Genomic DNA, 18118 nt, shown 5'->3' with positions numbered 1-18118 from the left:
AATCCACAGTTGTTGGCTATGTACTGGCTGCCAAAGCAGACTTGGTGTTTATTTTTTAACTCCTGAGCATACCTCACTAGCTGGCAGAGCTTCTAGGTGTCCGTCAGCCAGAGCTGGTCCCATCTGCCAGCTGCACACTGTTCAGGTTGTCTGCTGGAAGAAGGAGCTGTGTGCTCTTCAGGTGCTGGGAGTGTGATATTGCTTCCAGCAAGGACACATTCTCTCCTTTCCCTCACTGCTGGACAATGGGGGGCAGCCCTGCTCTGGCAGAGGAGTGGGTCCATAGTGGGGTTGGACGCAGGGCTGTGTATCTGCACAGACAGGAGGAGAGGCAGGACCCTGCCCAGAGTTCAGTGCAGAATGTTTTCTGCTTTTCCTCTGGCCTTTACAATCTCCCTCCCAAGGAGCTGTGGCTTGCCGTACTTGGTACAGTCCTGGAGTGCTGGTGAATGACTGTGTTGTTTCATTCTCTGAATGGACACCATTTGGGGCTGGATCCTTTTTCTTCCATTGGCACTGAAGAAACTGCAGTTGGAGACCTCACAGCCTCAGAATGAGAGAGACTGTTACTATCTCAGTGTTATTATGTAATTTCAGAGTGAAGGAAATGGCAGTCTTTCAGCTTGCAATAGCTCTGCAAATACATACACTCTAAGAACCCTGTGCATGGTTTCACTGTCTTCAGAGGTGGACTTTGTTCAGTAAACATCAGGAAGACCACATGATCCCAGGTTCAGCTCTTTGCTGAAGTGTAGCAAAAAGGTACTGAGCCATAGCAATATCTAGGATCTTCTTGTTAGAGTCTTTTCAACAGTGTCCCCTTGAAGAGGGATGTTCATGTCAGCTAAGATAGCCAGAAGTGAGGTAGAGTTGGTTTTTAATCACTGTAGTTTGTGAGCCTTCATAACATTTTCAGACTCTAAAACTTCTGTATTTTTTATCAATGTATTATTGGTGTTCACTTAACTGGTAGAACCTGGCCTGATAAACCTAAATAATTTTAGGGACAAAGAAGGGGGGAAGGGTGTGGGAAGGCCCAAGAGAGGTAATGAGGGATAAAGAATGCATCTTGGGTGGGAAGGGGCTGATTCCTATGTGGTCAGACAAGCAGTCTCCATCCTCTGGATGGCAAAGTTGTGGGAGCTCTGCAGCCCAGATTTGCACCTGCTATCAGACAGGTATACAGACTGGTAAGTGAGATCCCTGCCCTGAGTTTTCTTTTATTGGCTAAACAGTCCTACCTGACTTCTCCTCTCATCAATATGTGCCAGTCCTTAAATCATCTTTTGGCCCCTATGTTCATTCTGATTTGTTGTACCAGTCAGAGCATCATGACTGATTTCAGCACAGTCACGTGAAAGATGACCCAGTGCTCTCACCTAAGGCATCATTTCACAAAGGTGAGAAACTGGGTCCTGCTGCCCTGACACTTGATCTCTGATTTCAGCATGGTGAGCTGTAAGTGTGGTTCTTCCAGTCATGATTAACAGAATAAGACCGCTGAGATTCGATGGTCTGAAAGATTAAAGAAAATAACAAGCAGCATCTTGCATAGCTATCCTTGACAGCTCTTCAGACTAGCCCAGAATTTATTCTGCAGCTACAAGGGCTTTAGGTGTTTCCATTTAAAGCAGCAGAACACAAGGATCTGTGCTGTCAGCATGACCTCCTTTTCTGCCTCTACAGCCATCTGTCTGTTTGTAGGATCATCTCTCTCTCTCAAGCATCCTGTTTGTCACACTTACCCCAGTGCACTGTCCTTTATTCCAGCCTAGCCTGACCTCCACAGAAGAGCCCTCTCTGCCTGACTGCTGAGCACTAAACCCGTAGCATCTGCTCCTCTGTTCTCTCCCTCTGCCTCTTTGCAGGTGCAGCCCTGAATGGTTAGTTCATATCCACTCCAGAGTCAGTGTGGCTTTGCTCTTCATTTGCTATCCTCTGCCATAACCAAAGAAATTCTACACTCAAGAGACCACATAGTCAGAATATGTTATTTTGAAGGGACCCATAGGGATCATCAAGTCCAACTCCCTGCTCCTCACAGGTCTAGCTAAAATTAAACCATATGACTAAGAGCATCATTCAAATACCCCTTGAACTCTGATGGGCTTGGTGCTGTTCCCCAAGGAACCTGTTCCCACGGCTGCCCACCCTCTTGGTGAAGAACATTTTCTAATGTCCAATCTGAACTCTCTTGATGCAACTTCATTCTATTTCCTCATGTACTAGTGCTGGTCACCAGAGAAGGGAGATCAGCAGCTTCTCCTCTGCTGCCCTTCTTATTGCTGTGAACAGCAATAAGAGTACCCTCAGCTCTTCTAGTATGTGAGCTATACATAGTCTCTAAAAAAAAAAAAGAATTCTGACTTTTCTTCCCTTCTCAGCATTAGTAATGGAAATCCATCCAGATTAGCCCAGATTAGCTGCTGTTCACCACCTCTGGGATGTTTTGTGTAGTGCCTCCATGGTCAGCAGGAGGCACCCATGGGTGGCTGCCCTGTAGGAAGGAGCTGTATGTGTCTTCTGCAGGCCTCTGGGGTGAGGGTGCTGATATTTCTGCACAATGGTAAGTAATGTAATCTGTGTGGGGAAGGCAAATGCCCTCTTTTCTGAAACCCTACTGTGGCTGTGAATGAGGTGCGTTTGTGTATTAAATCTTTCCATATGTTTTAATGTTTCCATATCTTATGCAGCAAGCACTTTGTGTGGGTAAAAGGTAAGTAATGCCATGAGTCAAAACTACTTAAAAGACAGACATCAAGTTAGCAAACAAATACATGTTCATCTTTGTGCGGCATTCAGAGGTAAAGTACAAGGGCTTCATGATTTCCACTACAGCAGTGATGAAGAGACACGGAGGTGGCTAAATTTATAGATGACACAGTTACTGAGATGTAGAAAAGTCTGTGAGGAACTTCAGCAACTAAATTGCACAGTCATGGTGTTCATTAAATTCATTGTCAAAAAAAACAAAGTCAAGCATACTAGAGAAATTAAACCTTCTAGACTCCCTAAAAGGGCTTAATAGTTTCATGGCAGGGAGAAATTTGGATTTCACTGTGTACCCTAATTGAAGATCTTTATTTGGTGCAAAGCTAATCTTAGGTTATATTATGATGCATAAAAAAATAGGGTGGGGAATAATACAGAAAATACAATAATGACACCCTGTGAATCTTCTGTGCTCCTTCTTGTATACTTCTGTTCTTTCTCATCCTACTGGCCATAGGGATAGATGACAGCAGCTCCTAGGGACTAAAGAAACTCTCCTCCAAAGAAACAGGTGGTAAAGACCAGGGGCTTTCTGCCTTGGTGGGGGCATGATGGATGGAAATATTTCCTGGAAGTGCATGTGCACAAGGATCATTGCAGAAATCAGAATGTGCCTGAACACACAGAGTGAGGGTTCATACAAAATGAGAAGTGCAATGCTACTGAAGAGAGGATATTTATTTACTGTAGCAGCTTCTCAGTATAGCTGGAGAGGGCTGCACAGGGTCAGGGATCTGCGTTCAGAATGCACCTGGAGATGAGCTGTGTCCAGATATTTGTTCCAGGTAAATTGAAGACAGCAGTCTTCAGGAGCCTGAGAAGGATATTCTTGAACTGGTCAGTGGAATGGAGGGATTTTCTCATTTGCAATGCACACATTTCACTGTGATGGAGCTCTAATAAGGACAAATGCCAGGAAGTGACCTGAACAGCATACTTCAAGCCACCATGTCTGCAATGTCACTCATACCGCTACACGTTCCTGGTGCATATGGTTTTTGTTAGTGAGAGGAATGATGTGCTGTGTGTTTAAATCCTCTGTCTGTGCAGCTGCTGCCACAGGCTGTATAGAGAAAGTGGCCAGCAAAGAGCTTCTCAGCCTGATAAGCACTTGGATTCACAGAGCCCTTAGCCGGGCATGGGCTGCCACTGCCCCAACTTGGGGTGAACAAGGGCTGGGGCATGGGCCGCCTTAGGGCACTGTGTTGCTGCCTTACTCACAGTTTGCAGTTCAGCCTGGAATTCATGTGCTGCTCTGCTTTGCCTCTGAATTTAGTTAAAAAAGAGTTTGGGGTATTGGTGTGCATGGGTCCGTTGGTATGCAGGGAGTCCATGTTTCTGGAAATGGCCTATCTGTACAGCTCTGCTCCTGTATCGTCCTGAGAATCAACTGCTGCAACTGAACAGGGAATCTACCCCGCAGAATGCCAGGAGCAAAGTTATGGAGGGCTGCAGTGCTTCACAGTGTCACAGAATTGGTTAACGGTAGGCTGGAAGGGACTTCTTGGGATTGTTTAGTCCAATCACATTTGTTCAAGAAGGGTAAGCAAAAGCAGATTTCCCAGGCCTGTATCCAGTTGTGTTTTTAGTATCTCTGGAGATGGATGTTCCACAACCTCTTTGTACAACCTATTTCAGTATTTTACCATTCTCATAGTAAAAACAGTGTTTTCTTGTGTTTAGATGAAATTGCCTGTGTTTTAATTTGTGCCTCACATCTGTCACTGAGCACTACTGAGAGTGCCTATCTTCCTCTTCTTCATTCCCTCCCATCAGGTATTTATTTATTCATATTGAAAATATTCCCCCCCGCCCCCAACACACACACACTCAGCCTCACCTTGTAGGAAAACAATTTAGTCCCTTAATCATCCTCACAGCTCTTCACAAGACTCAGTCCTTCCCCATGTGCCAGCAACTGCTGGCCCTGCAGCTTGAGCCTTCTCTTTCTTCCCCATGTGCAGGGGCCATTCCCCGTGGGGGTGAGGGGCTGCCAGCAGAATGCTAACAGCCAGGCTTTGTTCACAGCCTCAGCAGGGACAGCTCAGCTGCCTGGGTTTGGACCATGGGATGGCACTGAGAAGCAGTGTTTTCATGCCTGTTAGCGCTGCAAATGGGCCCCTTGCTTCTGCAGCTGGCCCTGTCACCAGTGCTGCCCAGCCAGCCAGCAACCCACAGGCTGGCCTTCCCCCCGCAGATGGCCACGGGCCTGGAAAGATGGCCACAGGTGGCCACGGTGATCACACCGTGCCCAAGAGCCCTCCCTGGCGTGTGGCACAAGGACGAGGCTGCTGGTGTTGGTGCTGTGCACCACACAGTGTTCCCCAAGTGATGTGGCTAACCACTGCTAAAATTATGTCTGGGGTGTGCAGGCACCAAGGTGGCAGAGGCTGTGTCACTTTATCCCAGTAGTAATGTTGACTAATGGGGGCAGATCACTTCTCTTCTGGATGCCCCAAGCAGCAGGACTGGAGATCCTGGCATGGGGGAGCTGTGTGGATGCTGCACTATGGATCCATGAGGATCCAGGGTGCTCCTTGTCAGCTCTTCTGGGACATCAGCAATGCCTTCACAATTATCATTGCCTCAAGGATTACTGGGGTTTTGTTTCTTCTGGCTGCACAGAATGCCCCAGGCCCAACTTCCTGGGCCCTCCTCACCTGTGCCTCCTCCCATCCTCCCATGCTGCTCCCCATGGCTCACTTGCAATGTCCCTTCTGGGCACAGGAACTTGCTTCCCAGTGTCTCCAGCCATTCCACATCAAGTGCCAGAAATGCCACTGAACTCAATGCATTTTGCACAGTGATGGTTTGGTTTTAGTCTGGAGGGGCAATTTTTAGCCAAACTGAAAGACAAGTTCAGAAAGCAGCTAGAGATGCTGAGTACAAATAACTCTGCTGAGAGCTTAGCTCTCTTTGGACTGAAAACTACCTTCTGGGCTTACCTGTCTGATTAATTGCTAGTAAAACATTCCAGTAAAGTGAGTTTGATTTAAAGCTATGCTGAATATTGACCTTCCATCTTCCAATCCTTTCCATCCTTCCACCAGATTGATAGAGCTATTTTAGAAGAACTGAGATCTGCCTAGAAAGAGGCAATGGGAGGTTGTGGAGGGTGGAAAGAACATTGTCAGAAAGCATCAGTTGTCTGAAAGATGCAAAATAAAAATAATTGTTCATTTTCAGTGAAGATCTATGGACCTCCAGTCTATATGAGGGATTAAAACCTATGAAAGTCTTAAACCCCATAAATTACATATTCCAACAGTTAAGTTCTAAGTGTCTGGCTTTTTGAGTGGATGAAATGTCCAGAGGTAGGTATTAGCAAAGACTGTAATCAAAAAAGGTTCCGTGCTGCCTGCAGTGACCAGGAAAGTGCTGCAGGAAGGTGCTGTATGCTGTCCTGCATCCCAGAGCTGTCTGATGTGGGCATACAGCAGTGGCTCTGGTCCTGGCTGTCAGTGTGGCAGACACTCATTACCCTACTGTCTAATAATTTAATAGGGCCCTGGAATTACGGTAGCATTTTGCCAAATATCTGTACAATGCCCATGCCGAGGTGAGCAAATTGCTTTTTTTGCACTCCCAGGATCTTGTTTGCTCTTTGGCTTTTCTTTTTTTTTGTTTTTCTCTAAATATATAGAGAGAGCAGAGTCCTGTCTTGTTTCCTATTTGTGCCTCTGACAGAAGAATGAGAATTCTTGTTGTCTAGGTACTTCCCATAGCAGCAGTTTAGGAGTGCACATTTGAATTAAAGAAAAATGCTTCATTAAAGAAAAAAACTGTTACAATGAGTGGAGACTTGTTACCAGTGCTGCACGACTCCAGTGAGAGCTGAGTTGGCACCCACTGACTGGCTCCCAGAGCCCTGTACTGGCTAGGGTTTGGACAGCACTAGAGACACCTCTCTGTGGTAGCTGTGATGAGGCAAGGCACTTCTGTCTGGAAGGGGATCATTTGTGTGCGCCGTGTTTACAGACACAGCCATCTGGCACGGGCAGGCAGCTCAAGGTGCCTGGTTCTCTGGACTTCAGAATATGCTGGAGCTGAGCATGCTGATCCAGAAGAAGGATTTCTTTCCTTGTTGTTGAAAAGAGTTTGTTCTGTTTTATGAGACTTGGGTATCAAACTGGGTCTTGAATGCAAACTGAAGCCTTGCAATCAAACCCATGCTGAAGTGGAACTTTTGAGGCTAAAATATCATTAGCTGGATGCTGTCTCATCAGCTTCTCTCATCCTGTCTAATCCTTTTTCTTTCTTCAGGCCAAAGAACTCTCCATCACCGGAGTAACACCCTGGACACGGTGATCCTGGTAAATCCTAATGTGGACAGTGTCGTGTCCGAGGTAAGGACCAGATGTGCCATCAAGGTCTCTCCACATCAGCTCTCCTGCCCTTGCTTGACATGGAGGTCATGATTATCACACTTTGTACCTTCTGGAGAGTGCAAACCTGCTGCCAGTCTGCTGCAAGGTGTGGTGAAAAGGCCAGGTGTTCTGGTCTTGCCTGTAATCAGGATATACACAGTAACTCTGGTGTGACATGGAGCTGTGTTGGGCAGACAGTAGCAGTGTCTTCCCTCTTCAATAAACAACTTCCTTGTATGTAGAAAATGTAGGGTTTGGCTATTTATGAATAACGTGAGTTATTGCCTGTTGTGGGATTGGGATTCTGGGTGCTGGTGTGGAGTACAGGTGAATTCTAATGGCAGCCCTCTGTCTCATCTCCTCTCTGAAAAGGTCCGCTCACTTGTGTGTGATTCATCAGCCCACAAACTACTGATCCTCTGTGGTCAGAGCTCAGACCAGGAAGGAGACTTGGTCCTGCAGACGGGGACCTTCACTTATCAGAATTTTGCTGAGATACTTTCAGATCCGGAGGTGAGTGTGAGCCGTAATCCAGCACATCCCCTCCTGTTCAGAGTGCACGGTAGAATAATGCAGCCTGTGCCCTCCTTCAGGGTAATCTTCAGGCAGATTTGCAGACAGATGGGTTTGCAATCCAGCAAAAAATTGCATACTAAAAATAATTCATGTTATTGTCTTGGGAATCTTGCTTTAACTCTCTGTCTTAAGTTTTCCAAGGTGCAGGCATGGGTGATTCCTTTAAGTGTTCAGCTTGAAATAACCTTCCAGACTGGCTCTGCAGGGGACAAACGCTCAAAATTTCTTAAAGTGGGTCTTAACACAACTGTGGGCAGTTTCCAAAAACATTAAGAATATCAAAAGAGAGCATGGCTCTATGCATTGATTTTCCATGGGCTTTCAAGCTATTTCATCTACGCCCAATGTTTCCCATTGGTAAAGTGCTCATGGTACCTTCAGTATTTCTGCATTAACTGGCTGCATTATTTTTTTAAGTGCTGTATAGGTCTCAAAGCTATATTTGACCTTTATTTGTCTGTGTTTATCTCATTAGGTCACCCAGATTCTCAGCAACTCTGATTCAGATACCAAGGCCTCTCTTACTGTGTCGTGCCTGGGAGAAGGAGCCTGGAGCAACCTTGGGCATCCTCGATTTCAGGACATTATTAATCTGAAACTGAATCCTGATCCAGTTCTGCCAGAAATGGATGGGGTGTCTGAATTTGCAGAATATGTCTCTGAGACAGTTGATGTACCATCTCCATTTGATCTCCTGGAGCCACCCACCTCAGGGGGTTTTCTGAAGCTTTCTAAGCCCTGCTGCTACATATTCCCTGGGGGAAGAGGTGATTCTGCTCTCTTTGCTGTCAATGGGTTTAACATCCTTGTGGATGGTGGCTCTGAAAGGAAATCATGTTTCTGGAAGCTGGTAAGGCACCTGGATAGGATTGACTCAATCCTGCTCACCCACATTGGTGCAGACAACCTGCCTGGCATCAACGGGTTGCTGCAGAGGAAAGTTGCTGAGCAAGAGGAGGAACAATCCCAGGGGTCTACCAACTACAGTGACTGGATGAAAAACCTAATTTCTCCTGAGCTAGGGGTGGTTTTTTTTAATGTTCCTGAAAAGCTGAAGATGCCTGAAGCCTCCATGAAAGTAAAGAGGAGCATCGAAGAAGCGTGCATGACACTGCAGTATCTCAACAGACTGGGCATTAAATCAGAGCCTCTCTACAGGGTGGTGAGCAGCACCATCGAGCCCATCACGCTCTTCCACAAAATGGGAGTGGGTAAGCTGGACATGTATATACTGAACCCTGTCAAGGACAGTAAAGAAATGCAGTTTCTAATGCAGAAATGGGCTGGCAATAGTAAAGCAAAGACTGGCATCATTCTTGCAAGTGGAAAAGAAGGTGAAATTTCTGTTCCCTATCTCACATCTATCACAGCCCTAGTGGTATGGCTACCAGCCAGCCCAACTGAGAAAATTGTAAGGGTTTTGTTTCCTGGAAATGCTCCTCAAAATAAGATATTGGAAGGTCTTGAGAAACTCAAGCACCTTGATTTTCTAAGGTACCCAGTGGCTACTCAGAAAGATATCACCTCTGGAATACCTCCACCTGTGCTGAAGCAGACCAAAATTAAACAAAGAACTGACAGTAAAGAGAGTCTTAAGTCTTCCCCAAGCCATCTGTGACAAAGCAAGCCAAGAAGGAAGAAGCAGTTGAGGAGGGGATTAAGGAAGTAAAACCAGAAGTTGTAAAGGATGCTAAAATTGAAAAAAAGGTTAAGGAACACACAGAGAAAGTTCCTGAGAAACCTGTTAAACATGAAAAGATAAAGACAGAAACAAGTGATGCTCTCAAAGCTGAGAAAAGAAAATTGGCAAAAGACAAGGTTGGAAAAAAGCATCTCAAAGAGAAAGTATCCAAATTAGAGGAGAAGAAAGACAAAGAAAAGAAAGAGATAAAGAAGGAGAAAAAGGACTTAAAAAAAGATGATGGAAAGAAAGATGAGAAAAAAGATTCAAAGAAAGATGATAAAAAGAAAGAAAACAAAACAGAGCTCAAAAAAATTCCTAAACCAGACTTGAAACCATTTACCCCAGAAGTAAGAAAAACACTGTACAAGGCAAAACTTCCAGGCAGACTCAAAACTGAGAAGATAAAAGTAAAACCTGAAAAAGAACCTGAAAAGGTACCTGCTGACCTTAAGACATTACCAATGGAGAAGGCACCTGTACAAGTGGATCCAGGAGAGACATCCATGGTGGAACAGAGGTTAGTCCTGTCTTCACCGGAAGATCTTACAAAGGACTTTGAGGAACTGAAGCATGAGGAGAAAGGGGCCTTGCAGTTGACTCAAGAACGATCTGATACGGAGGGTAGTGATAAGATTATGGGAGCACCTGAAGCAGAGATAAGAGACTCTGTTGATTTGACTGGTCAGAGTAACCTTGAAGTGGATCTGATTTTAAAAAGAAAGACCCCTGACCAGGGAGTAACTACTACTGATATGGAAAAAGAATCATCAGCAGAGGAAATGGCAGTCCATCAGTGGGAGCTGAGGGGAGGTCCTGCTGAAAAAATAGAGGATGAAAGAAAAACAGTAGATGAAAACCATGACATAAGATACTGGGGGGGAAAAGCTGAGCAGGGCCAGGACATTGAGGTGTTTCCTGACAAAGAACACCTGCCATCACATACAGACCTCTTGGCAAAGGGTGCTCAGCCACCAGTGTTCAGAGGGGAAGAAAAGGAGGAAGAGGAGAAAATCTCTTTGGACAGAAAACAGAGGGAAGCAGAAACTTGCGAAAAGTATATTGAGAGGACACAGGTACAGGAAGAGGATGAGAAGGAAAAGAGAGAAGATGTGATAGAAAAGGCAGAACTGGAAGAAAAGGAAGAACAGCACATGAAAGCAGAGGAGAAAGTGGAGAAGAATAGAGAATTCTGTAGGCTGAATCAGGATGATAAGGAGGACAAACTGTTTACTATTACAGAGAAGGAAAAAGAATTTAGTTTCATGGACGAGAAAACCAAGTTACTTGAAAAGGACATAACAAAGGAAGAGTCATATCTGAGCAGCCTGCCAGTCCCACCAGGAGCAACAGCAGAACATGTTTCTTATATCCAAGATGAAACTATTCCCGGCTATTCAGAAACAGAGCAGACCATTTCTGATGAAGAAATACATGATGAACAGGAAGAGAGGATCCCACACTTGAAGTATGATGTCAATGCCTATAACATTGCTGTTCCTGACCATCCAGGCTCTTTTGAAGCAGTACATGGAATACAGGCCATGCCTCCTGCTGACCTTTCAGCCAAGGGCTATGCTGGGCAGGAGTCTGAAATCCTGGCATATCCTACAAACATTGTGGCAGCACCTCTAGCTGAGGAGGAACACATATCTTCTGCTACCTCCATTACTGAATGTGACAAGCTTTCATCTTTTGCAACATCAGTAGCAGAGGATCAATCTGTTGCATCCATAACAGCACCACAAACAGAAGAGACTGGGAAAAGCTCTTTACTTCTGGACACAGGGAACAGTATGCCCTCTTCTCGGACTGAAGCAACCCAAGGTCTTGACTACGTTCCCTCTGCTGGCACCATTTCTCCCACATCATCCTTGGAGGAAGACAAATGCTTTAAATCTCCACCCCCTGAAGATTTCCATGCATTAGCAGAAGGAGAGAGGAAAGCGGAAACTCAAAAAAAGGACCTTCATGAGGAGGCAGAAGATGAAGAAGATGAAGAAGATGGGACTCCAAATATCGAGATGCCTGAGAAACTCAGAGGGCATTACAATGCCCCTGTGTTTGTTCCTCAAGGATGCCCTGATAATGTGATAATCAGTGTTCCTACACAGGAGATGCCTTTATCCACTGAGGAAGCACCCTTTTCCCAGGCTGACTCTGCAGAGGCTGAAGAACGGTGCACAAGTCCCGATGACAGCACAGTCAAAATGGCCTCTCCCACTCCCTCTGGCCCCACCAGTGCAGGGCACACACCCTTCCACCAGTCTCCAGTGGAGGAAAAGCTGGAAACAGTAGATTCAGATCTATTTGAAAAACAAACAGATGCTGCTGCCAAGAAACTGGAAGGCCAAAGTTCTGTTGTGGTGAAGGGAGCCAAGGGTGAACCTCTCAGAGAAGACGAGGCATCTGTGGCTAAATCCAGACATGAAAGAGAAGTGCCTGGACCTGTGCAGCATGAACGGGTTTTGAGCAGTGATGTTCCAGTGTCTCCTGAGGAGGAGGTGCAGGAGGAACCAGTGAGGAGGGAGGAGCTGCCCTGGCTCTCTTACCACAAGCAGGACACGGTGGTGATCGGGGAGGACGAGCAGCCTCCAAGCACAAAACCAGAAAAAGAGCAAGGAACTAAAACCATGACAGAAGGTTTAATGGGATTTCCAAAACACTTGTCCTTTGAGCCATTTGCAACCACAGGAACTTCTCTAGGAAATGTGGATCTTCCACAGTTCACAAGCCAAAGCAAATCTAAAAATGACAAATCTTTGCAATTTTCACCAGATGGCATCAAATCACCTGCTTTTACAGAAGAATGGATTGGTAAAGAAAAATCCTCAGATATTTCTAAGACCATTACTACTGAAGAAGGAAAACTGCTATATTTAACAGGAGACACCTCAGAAGAAGAGAAATCTTCTCATGCTTCTATTGAAGATATTTCCCCAGAAGAGACCACATCCATTTCTCTCACTGAGAGTTCCAGCAGGAAAATCTCTTCAGATGTTTTTATTAAAGGAATTTCTCCAGAAGATATCAAAGCTCTTAGTTTCACAGAAGAGGTATCTGCAAAAGAAAAAACTGTGTCCAAGTGCACTGACAAATTCTCTTCAGAAGCTGTGAAATCCACATGTTTCATCGACCAGAGCCCAGCTACATATGAAAAATCACTGGAAATTTCTGCCAAAGAACTGAAAGAAGCATCAAAATCTTCTCCTTGCCCAGAAAGTAGTTCAGTTAAAGGCACATCACCCAGAGATTCTTCAACTGAAGAAATGTCTCCAGATGACAGCAGTTTATTTTCTGCATCAGAAAAGAGCCTGTTGAGGGGAAGAAATGCAGGCTTGGACTCTCAGGAAGTATCTCCAGATGCAAAGAGCTTACATTTTACAGAATCTAGCCCAAGTAAAGATAAAACATGTTCACACATTTCTACTGAAGACATAAAATCTTGCAGGTTGAAGGAAGCTCAAGAAAAAAAATCTCCAGAAATGGATAAGTTTTGCATGAAAGATTTAAGTTATGAGAAGAAAGTGTGGTTTCCAGAAGAGGTAGAAGAGGTCCCTGTTCAGGGAAGGCGGCAGAGATATGACAAAGAGAGGGAGTGTACATTCTTAGATGAGGTACCAGAGTTTGAAACAAAATCCCTTCCTAAACTGGGAAAGGAGGAGAACCTGTCTCCTGCCTTGCCTGGCAGCCATACCTGGAGAGAGGCAGAGAGGGAAGTGTGGGGTTCTGCCTTTGGGTATCTTGAGGAAGGGAGAGACAGTGGGAGAGGAGAGCAATTACCCAATGAGGAGGATGAGGAGCTTCACCATGCTGAAGACAAACCCATGCTACTGCAAGCAGAAACTGAATGTTTAAAGATGGAGTCATTTGATTACAAAGAAGACACACAGAAGGGTGCCCAACCTATGTCAGAAACAAAGAAAGTGGATGTGATTCCTGCTGACATCACTGTCCCAGAAAGAGCACAAAGGGAAGGTTCTCCTCTATCTCCTCAGTATATCCCTGGTGAGGAAAATCAGGCCAAAGCTTTAACTGGAAACAAAGAAAGTCAAGAAGTCAAGAATCGTTGTTGACCTCTAAACAAGATTGCTCCTGCTTCGACAATGAGGAAAAAGCTGTCCTAGATATCTATGCAAAGTCACTAGACCAAGTTCTGACATCTCCCCTGTCTGCAGTGAGAAAGGAGACAGAAGCACCTCCAGGAGCAGAGAGGCCCTGCAAGTTGGATCAGTGCAAGCCACCTTTATGGGAGGATGTCCCATCAAAGGCATCTGAAAAGAAATTAGACATCAGTGATTTGTATCAGGAAATAGATTGCAAATACAAGTCAGACAGCAGGCAAGAGGATGACTGCAAATCCACTGAGGGTCTGTATGACTCTACAGGAAGAAAAGAGCAGAGAGCAGCAGCATCTACTCTGTTGCAATCTACGAGAGCAGCAGAATGTATTGCAGAGTCCACAAAAGGGAGTGCTGAGCTGTCAGGGCAGTGTGCACACTCCCCTCCAGCACAAGGCCCAGGTCAAAAAAGTAGTGATGCTGTCAGCTGTGCTGGGGCTGTGGGTGCTACCATCCGAGAGGTGTACCCTCCAGAGACCTATTCCAGGAGTTCCCCTGAGCCTTATTCCTATGAGGAAGGGGTCTGCACACAGAGAGATGATGACACTTCCACAAGACAAGAACCAGAAGAAAGAGAACCAACTCCCTACCCTGATGAAAGAAGCTTCAAGTATGCTGACATCTATGAGAAGATAATTGTGTCTGGAGTGGGACCCTCTCCCTTCACAACCATGGGTGCACACAGCCCAGGTTACACTGACAAGGTGCCAGTGACAGCACTGAACTCTCAAAAAGGTCAAAATTTTCATGTGTCTGCAAAGGAAGAAGAGTCCTGCCTTTATACCTCTGCTGAGAAGGAGCTGTCATCTCCAGCATCCCCTAAGGATAAAGCAGATTCAGTCTTTGACTATAGAGACATCCATGAAAGATATTTGCCCTTATCTGAAACAGGGAAGCCTAGGACATCAGAAGGACAGGAAAAACTGACTGTGTCTTCTGCTTTACCAGGAGAACTGGACTCTGCACTGCATCCATCATCTGCGAGCGCAGCATTTGCCTCTCCCACCGTCACAGCTGACACCTTTTATCAAGGAAAATCATCTGCCTATATTGATGCTGGTTGTCCAGATGAGAATGTAATTTTGTCTAGCCAGGAGCAGGTATCTTTGTCCCTGAAATCTGAAATCCCAAATCCCAAAGATACATACTATGAGAAAGCAGGTCGAGGGGAAGAAAGTGCAAGTGACTCAGAGCTAGAAAAAGGTGCTAAGGAGAAGTCTGAAAAGGAATCTAAACTGCACAGCCCTGCTGAAGCTGCAGGCACTGTCTATACACGCATCTCAGCCACCAGCAGCTTCCCTGTCTCAGACCTCTTCCTGCAGAGCAAATGTCAGGAGCCTCTTTCACCCAGCTCTGCTGCCTCTTCTCCCTCTAGTCCAGGCTGGCAAGAGAAATATGAAAGTAGGACGACTGCATCAGCTGCTGTTGTGGAGACATATGTTGCTGGTTACAGTGACGTGCCAGACATGGACAGAGATGAGCAAACTTCAGAAATGTGCCATGATTCTTCACAAAAGATAGAGGCTGCTGAAAAATCCACAAAGGAATCCCATTTCTGGGTAGCAGATTATCCAAGTGCAGCAGTGGCCTCTGAGTGCCAAGAGCAAGCCACATACCTGAAATCTGCTTCCAGCAAACAAACAGAAGTATATGAACAGGGCCCAAGGGTAGAGAGCAGAGGGATGGATAGCTCTTCTGGATTTGAAACAGCCAGCACATTCAGACATAAGCAAACCTCAGCAAGCCATTTAGGGGATATTTCTCTTTCTTTAGAGTCTCCTTGTGCTTTGCTGTCAGCCCAGGGAAACAAAGATGAGTACTTGGAGGTTTCTGAGAAAATCAGCAGCCTTGACTCATCTTTTCCTAAATTCTCACCGCTGAGTCCATATGAAGAAGACAAGGTGTTCTCCAAAGGTGTGGAGAAAGAGTCTGTGACCCAGCAGCAGCTGAAAGATGACTCTTCCAGCCTGTCAGAGGAACCCTCATCTGAGGCCACCACTCCTGTGATCCTGACTACAGCAGAAAGTTTCTATTCCCATATGCTTTCCACATCCACAGGTGCAGGAGTGGAATCAGGTACCAGGAGTGCTTGGGATGTGTCTCCACTGGTTCCAGATAATGCTGTGAAAATACATACAGCTGAAACCAAAGACTTTGTCTTTGCTGAAGAACATGGGTCTCCATTTCCATGTGGCATGAGTCACCACACCTTGCCATGCAGAAAAGAGTGCCAGGGCTCAGAGCCCTCACCATTCTCTGCAGAGCAAGAGCAGGAGCACTGTGGTAGCAGCCCAGAGCAGAAGGCACCATTTGCAGAACAGACATTGCCACTGAGATCTCTCCCTGATGTGTTGACATCATTTTCTCATCATCAGTACAAAGATGAAACCACAGCTAATGGCCCAACAGAGGTGAGCACTAGTCTGCCAGCTTTCCAAAGCACACACCATGCAGCAGAGGCAAAAGATGAAAAAACATGTCCTGATTCTGACTGCAGTTTTTCTCCATGCGCGGGCAAAGAGGAAACAGAGAGGCAAAGCCGTCCTTCCTCTCTGATGTCCCCTGAAAACAGTTTCCAGCCATTTTTCCCAGCTGTGCAGAGGGGTGAAAAAGCAGAGGACTGTGGAGATGCTTCCCATGACACAGAGACCCATTTAGGAAGCAGTTCTGATTGTGGACAGAAATTTTCCTCATGTGAATACAAGCAGAGAAAGGGAGAGCTCTCTCCCTCATTCATCAACCCAAGCCCCCATGAGCTCTCTGAAGACAGTGACCTCTCAGAGGAGGAGGGTCACCCTTCAGTGCAGGGGAGACCACCCCACACTGGGAGCAGTCCCATGCAAAGTGCCACAGTGGAGGAAACCCCTCCAACATCAGTGAGTGATTCTGGAACCTCCCAGTCAGACTCCGATGTCCCTCCTGAGACTGAAGAATGTCCATCCATCACAGCAGATGCCAACATGGACTCAGATGAAGATGCTGATTTCCTCCCAGTGGACAAAGCTGTGGGGAATGCTCATCATGCCAGTTCTAGGTCCAGCCATGATCCTCAGCCTGTTCCAATGGTAGATCCCCATCCCCACCCTCCTCACCCTGATGTCTGCATGGTAGACCCTGATATGTTGTTAAATGAGCAAAGCATGAGCAGAACTGATAAAATTTCCAAGAAAGACATAAAAGAAAAGAACAAAGGTGTGAGGAAGCCTTTGAGCAAACCCAAATCTTCCTCACCTGCCCGAAAATTAGATGTGAAAGGGAAACGATCACCCACTCCTGTGAAACAGTCATCGGACAAATCTCCAAAATCTGTCACTGCCAAAAAAGAAAGAGATGGAGGAGAAAAGCCCAAACCACGTAGTGTGCTGATGCCAGAGGATGAGTTATCCCGGAGTAGTCACAGCAACGCTGGCAAGAACCTTGTTAATGGCATCAAAACAAATCCCGGTAAGAAATCCTTCCTGAAAAATGTATTATCTCTATAGGTCCAACACAGAGAAAAGCACTAGGTTAAACACAGAGAACACATCTTCCCAGTCAGGCATAAAAAGTTATAAGCAGTGATAAGGCTGAGATGTACAAAAGGCTGATATGAAAGTGCAATAGAGTCCTAGGAGCAGCAGCGATTCACAGGGATGGCAGGAAGCCAGGATGGACCTTCCAGAAAGACTACTATAATACCCTAGGATAGCATACACAGCTCATCAGAATGGGGGAGGGAGTGTGTCTGTGTGTTTAAGCAAATGTAGGTTATTGACAAAAATTAGGACTAAATATTAATTGGGATGACAACTCTGCAAAAGTTAATAATGGAGATTTTTGGTTCCCTTCCCCGGAAAAAAGCTTCTGCTCCCAAAGCTTTCCAATCCTTCCTCCCCAAAAAATAGCAGAACTCCCTTTCCCACCCAAGACCTGTCACAGCACTGGCCCAGAAATGCACCCAGGTCACCTCTGAGAAGCAGAGCATGGATAAGTCTTAACTTCACTGCTGCAATGGAAAAGTCTTTCTGGAATCCAGGTCCTTCTGTGTTAATCTGAGTGTTTGTCCCTTGCAGAAGGGTTTTGATAGCCTCTTATTTCCTGTTTTCCAAAGCTTCCAGTAGTCCTAAGAGCAGTTTGTCGGTGCCTATGGGTCCACCTGTCTATGTGGACTTGGCCTACATCCCCAACCACTGCAGTGGGAAGAACACAGATCCAGAGTTCTTCAAGCGGGTTCGAGCATCTTATTATGTTGTGAGTGGGAATGATGCAGCCAACGGAGAGCCAAGCCGTGCAGTGCTGGATGCACTTCTGGAAGGGAAGTCTCAGTGGGGAGAGAACCTGCAGGTAGGTCATGGAAATGCAAAGCGCTGTGTCATGCTTTTGATGTCACAAGTGCTCAGAAGAAGATGGGTATCACATACCCAAGGGAGTACACTGAGAGGAAGCAAATGGTACTGGGCATATCCTGTTTTGCAGTCTCAGCAGAGTAATTGCTTGTACTGATGAGGAGGAGGACACCTGCAAAATGGTATGAATAGAAGCAGATATGTCCTCTTTTCCACATCCTCCTGAGGGGAGGAAGCATTGAGAGATCATACACTCATCCTTACCTACTGCAGGAT

General features: G+C 45.9%; 1 protein-coding gene across 1 annotated transcript in view; it reads left to right on the top strand.

Annotated features, from left to right (window-relative positions):
- MAP1A (microtubule associated protein 1A) overlaps positions 1-18118 on the top strand; it is a 50658-nt gene that overhangs the window by 28485 nt on the left and 4055 nt on the right. Inside the window, 6 exon segments of the mRNA XM_036389736.2 lie at positions 7036-7118; positions 7512-7652; positions 8191-9313; positions 9316-13463; positions 13466-16961; positions 17608-17840. Coding sequence (XP_036245629.2) covers positions 7036-7118; positions 7512-7652; positions 8191-9313; positions 9316-13463; positions 13466-16961; positions 17608-17840 — 9224 coding nt within the window.

The sequence above is a fragment of the Molothrus ater genome, chromosome 13, assembly GCF_012460135.2.
Source record: "Molothrus ater isolate BHLD 08-10-18 breed brown headed cowbird chromosome 13, BPBGC_Mater_1.1, whole genome shotgun sequence".
Classification (NCBI taxonomy): Eukaryota; Metazoa; Chordata; class Aves; order Passeriformes; family Icteridae; genus Molothrus; species Molothrus ater.
The sequence above is the reverse complement of the archived record's forward strand: the minus strand, read 5'-3'. Positions and strand labels throughout refer to the sequence as shown.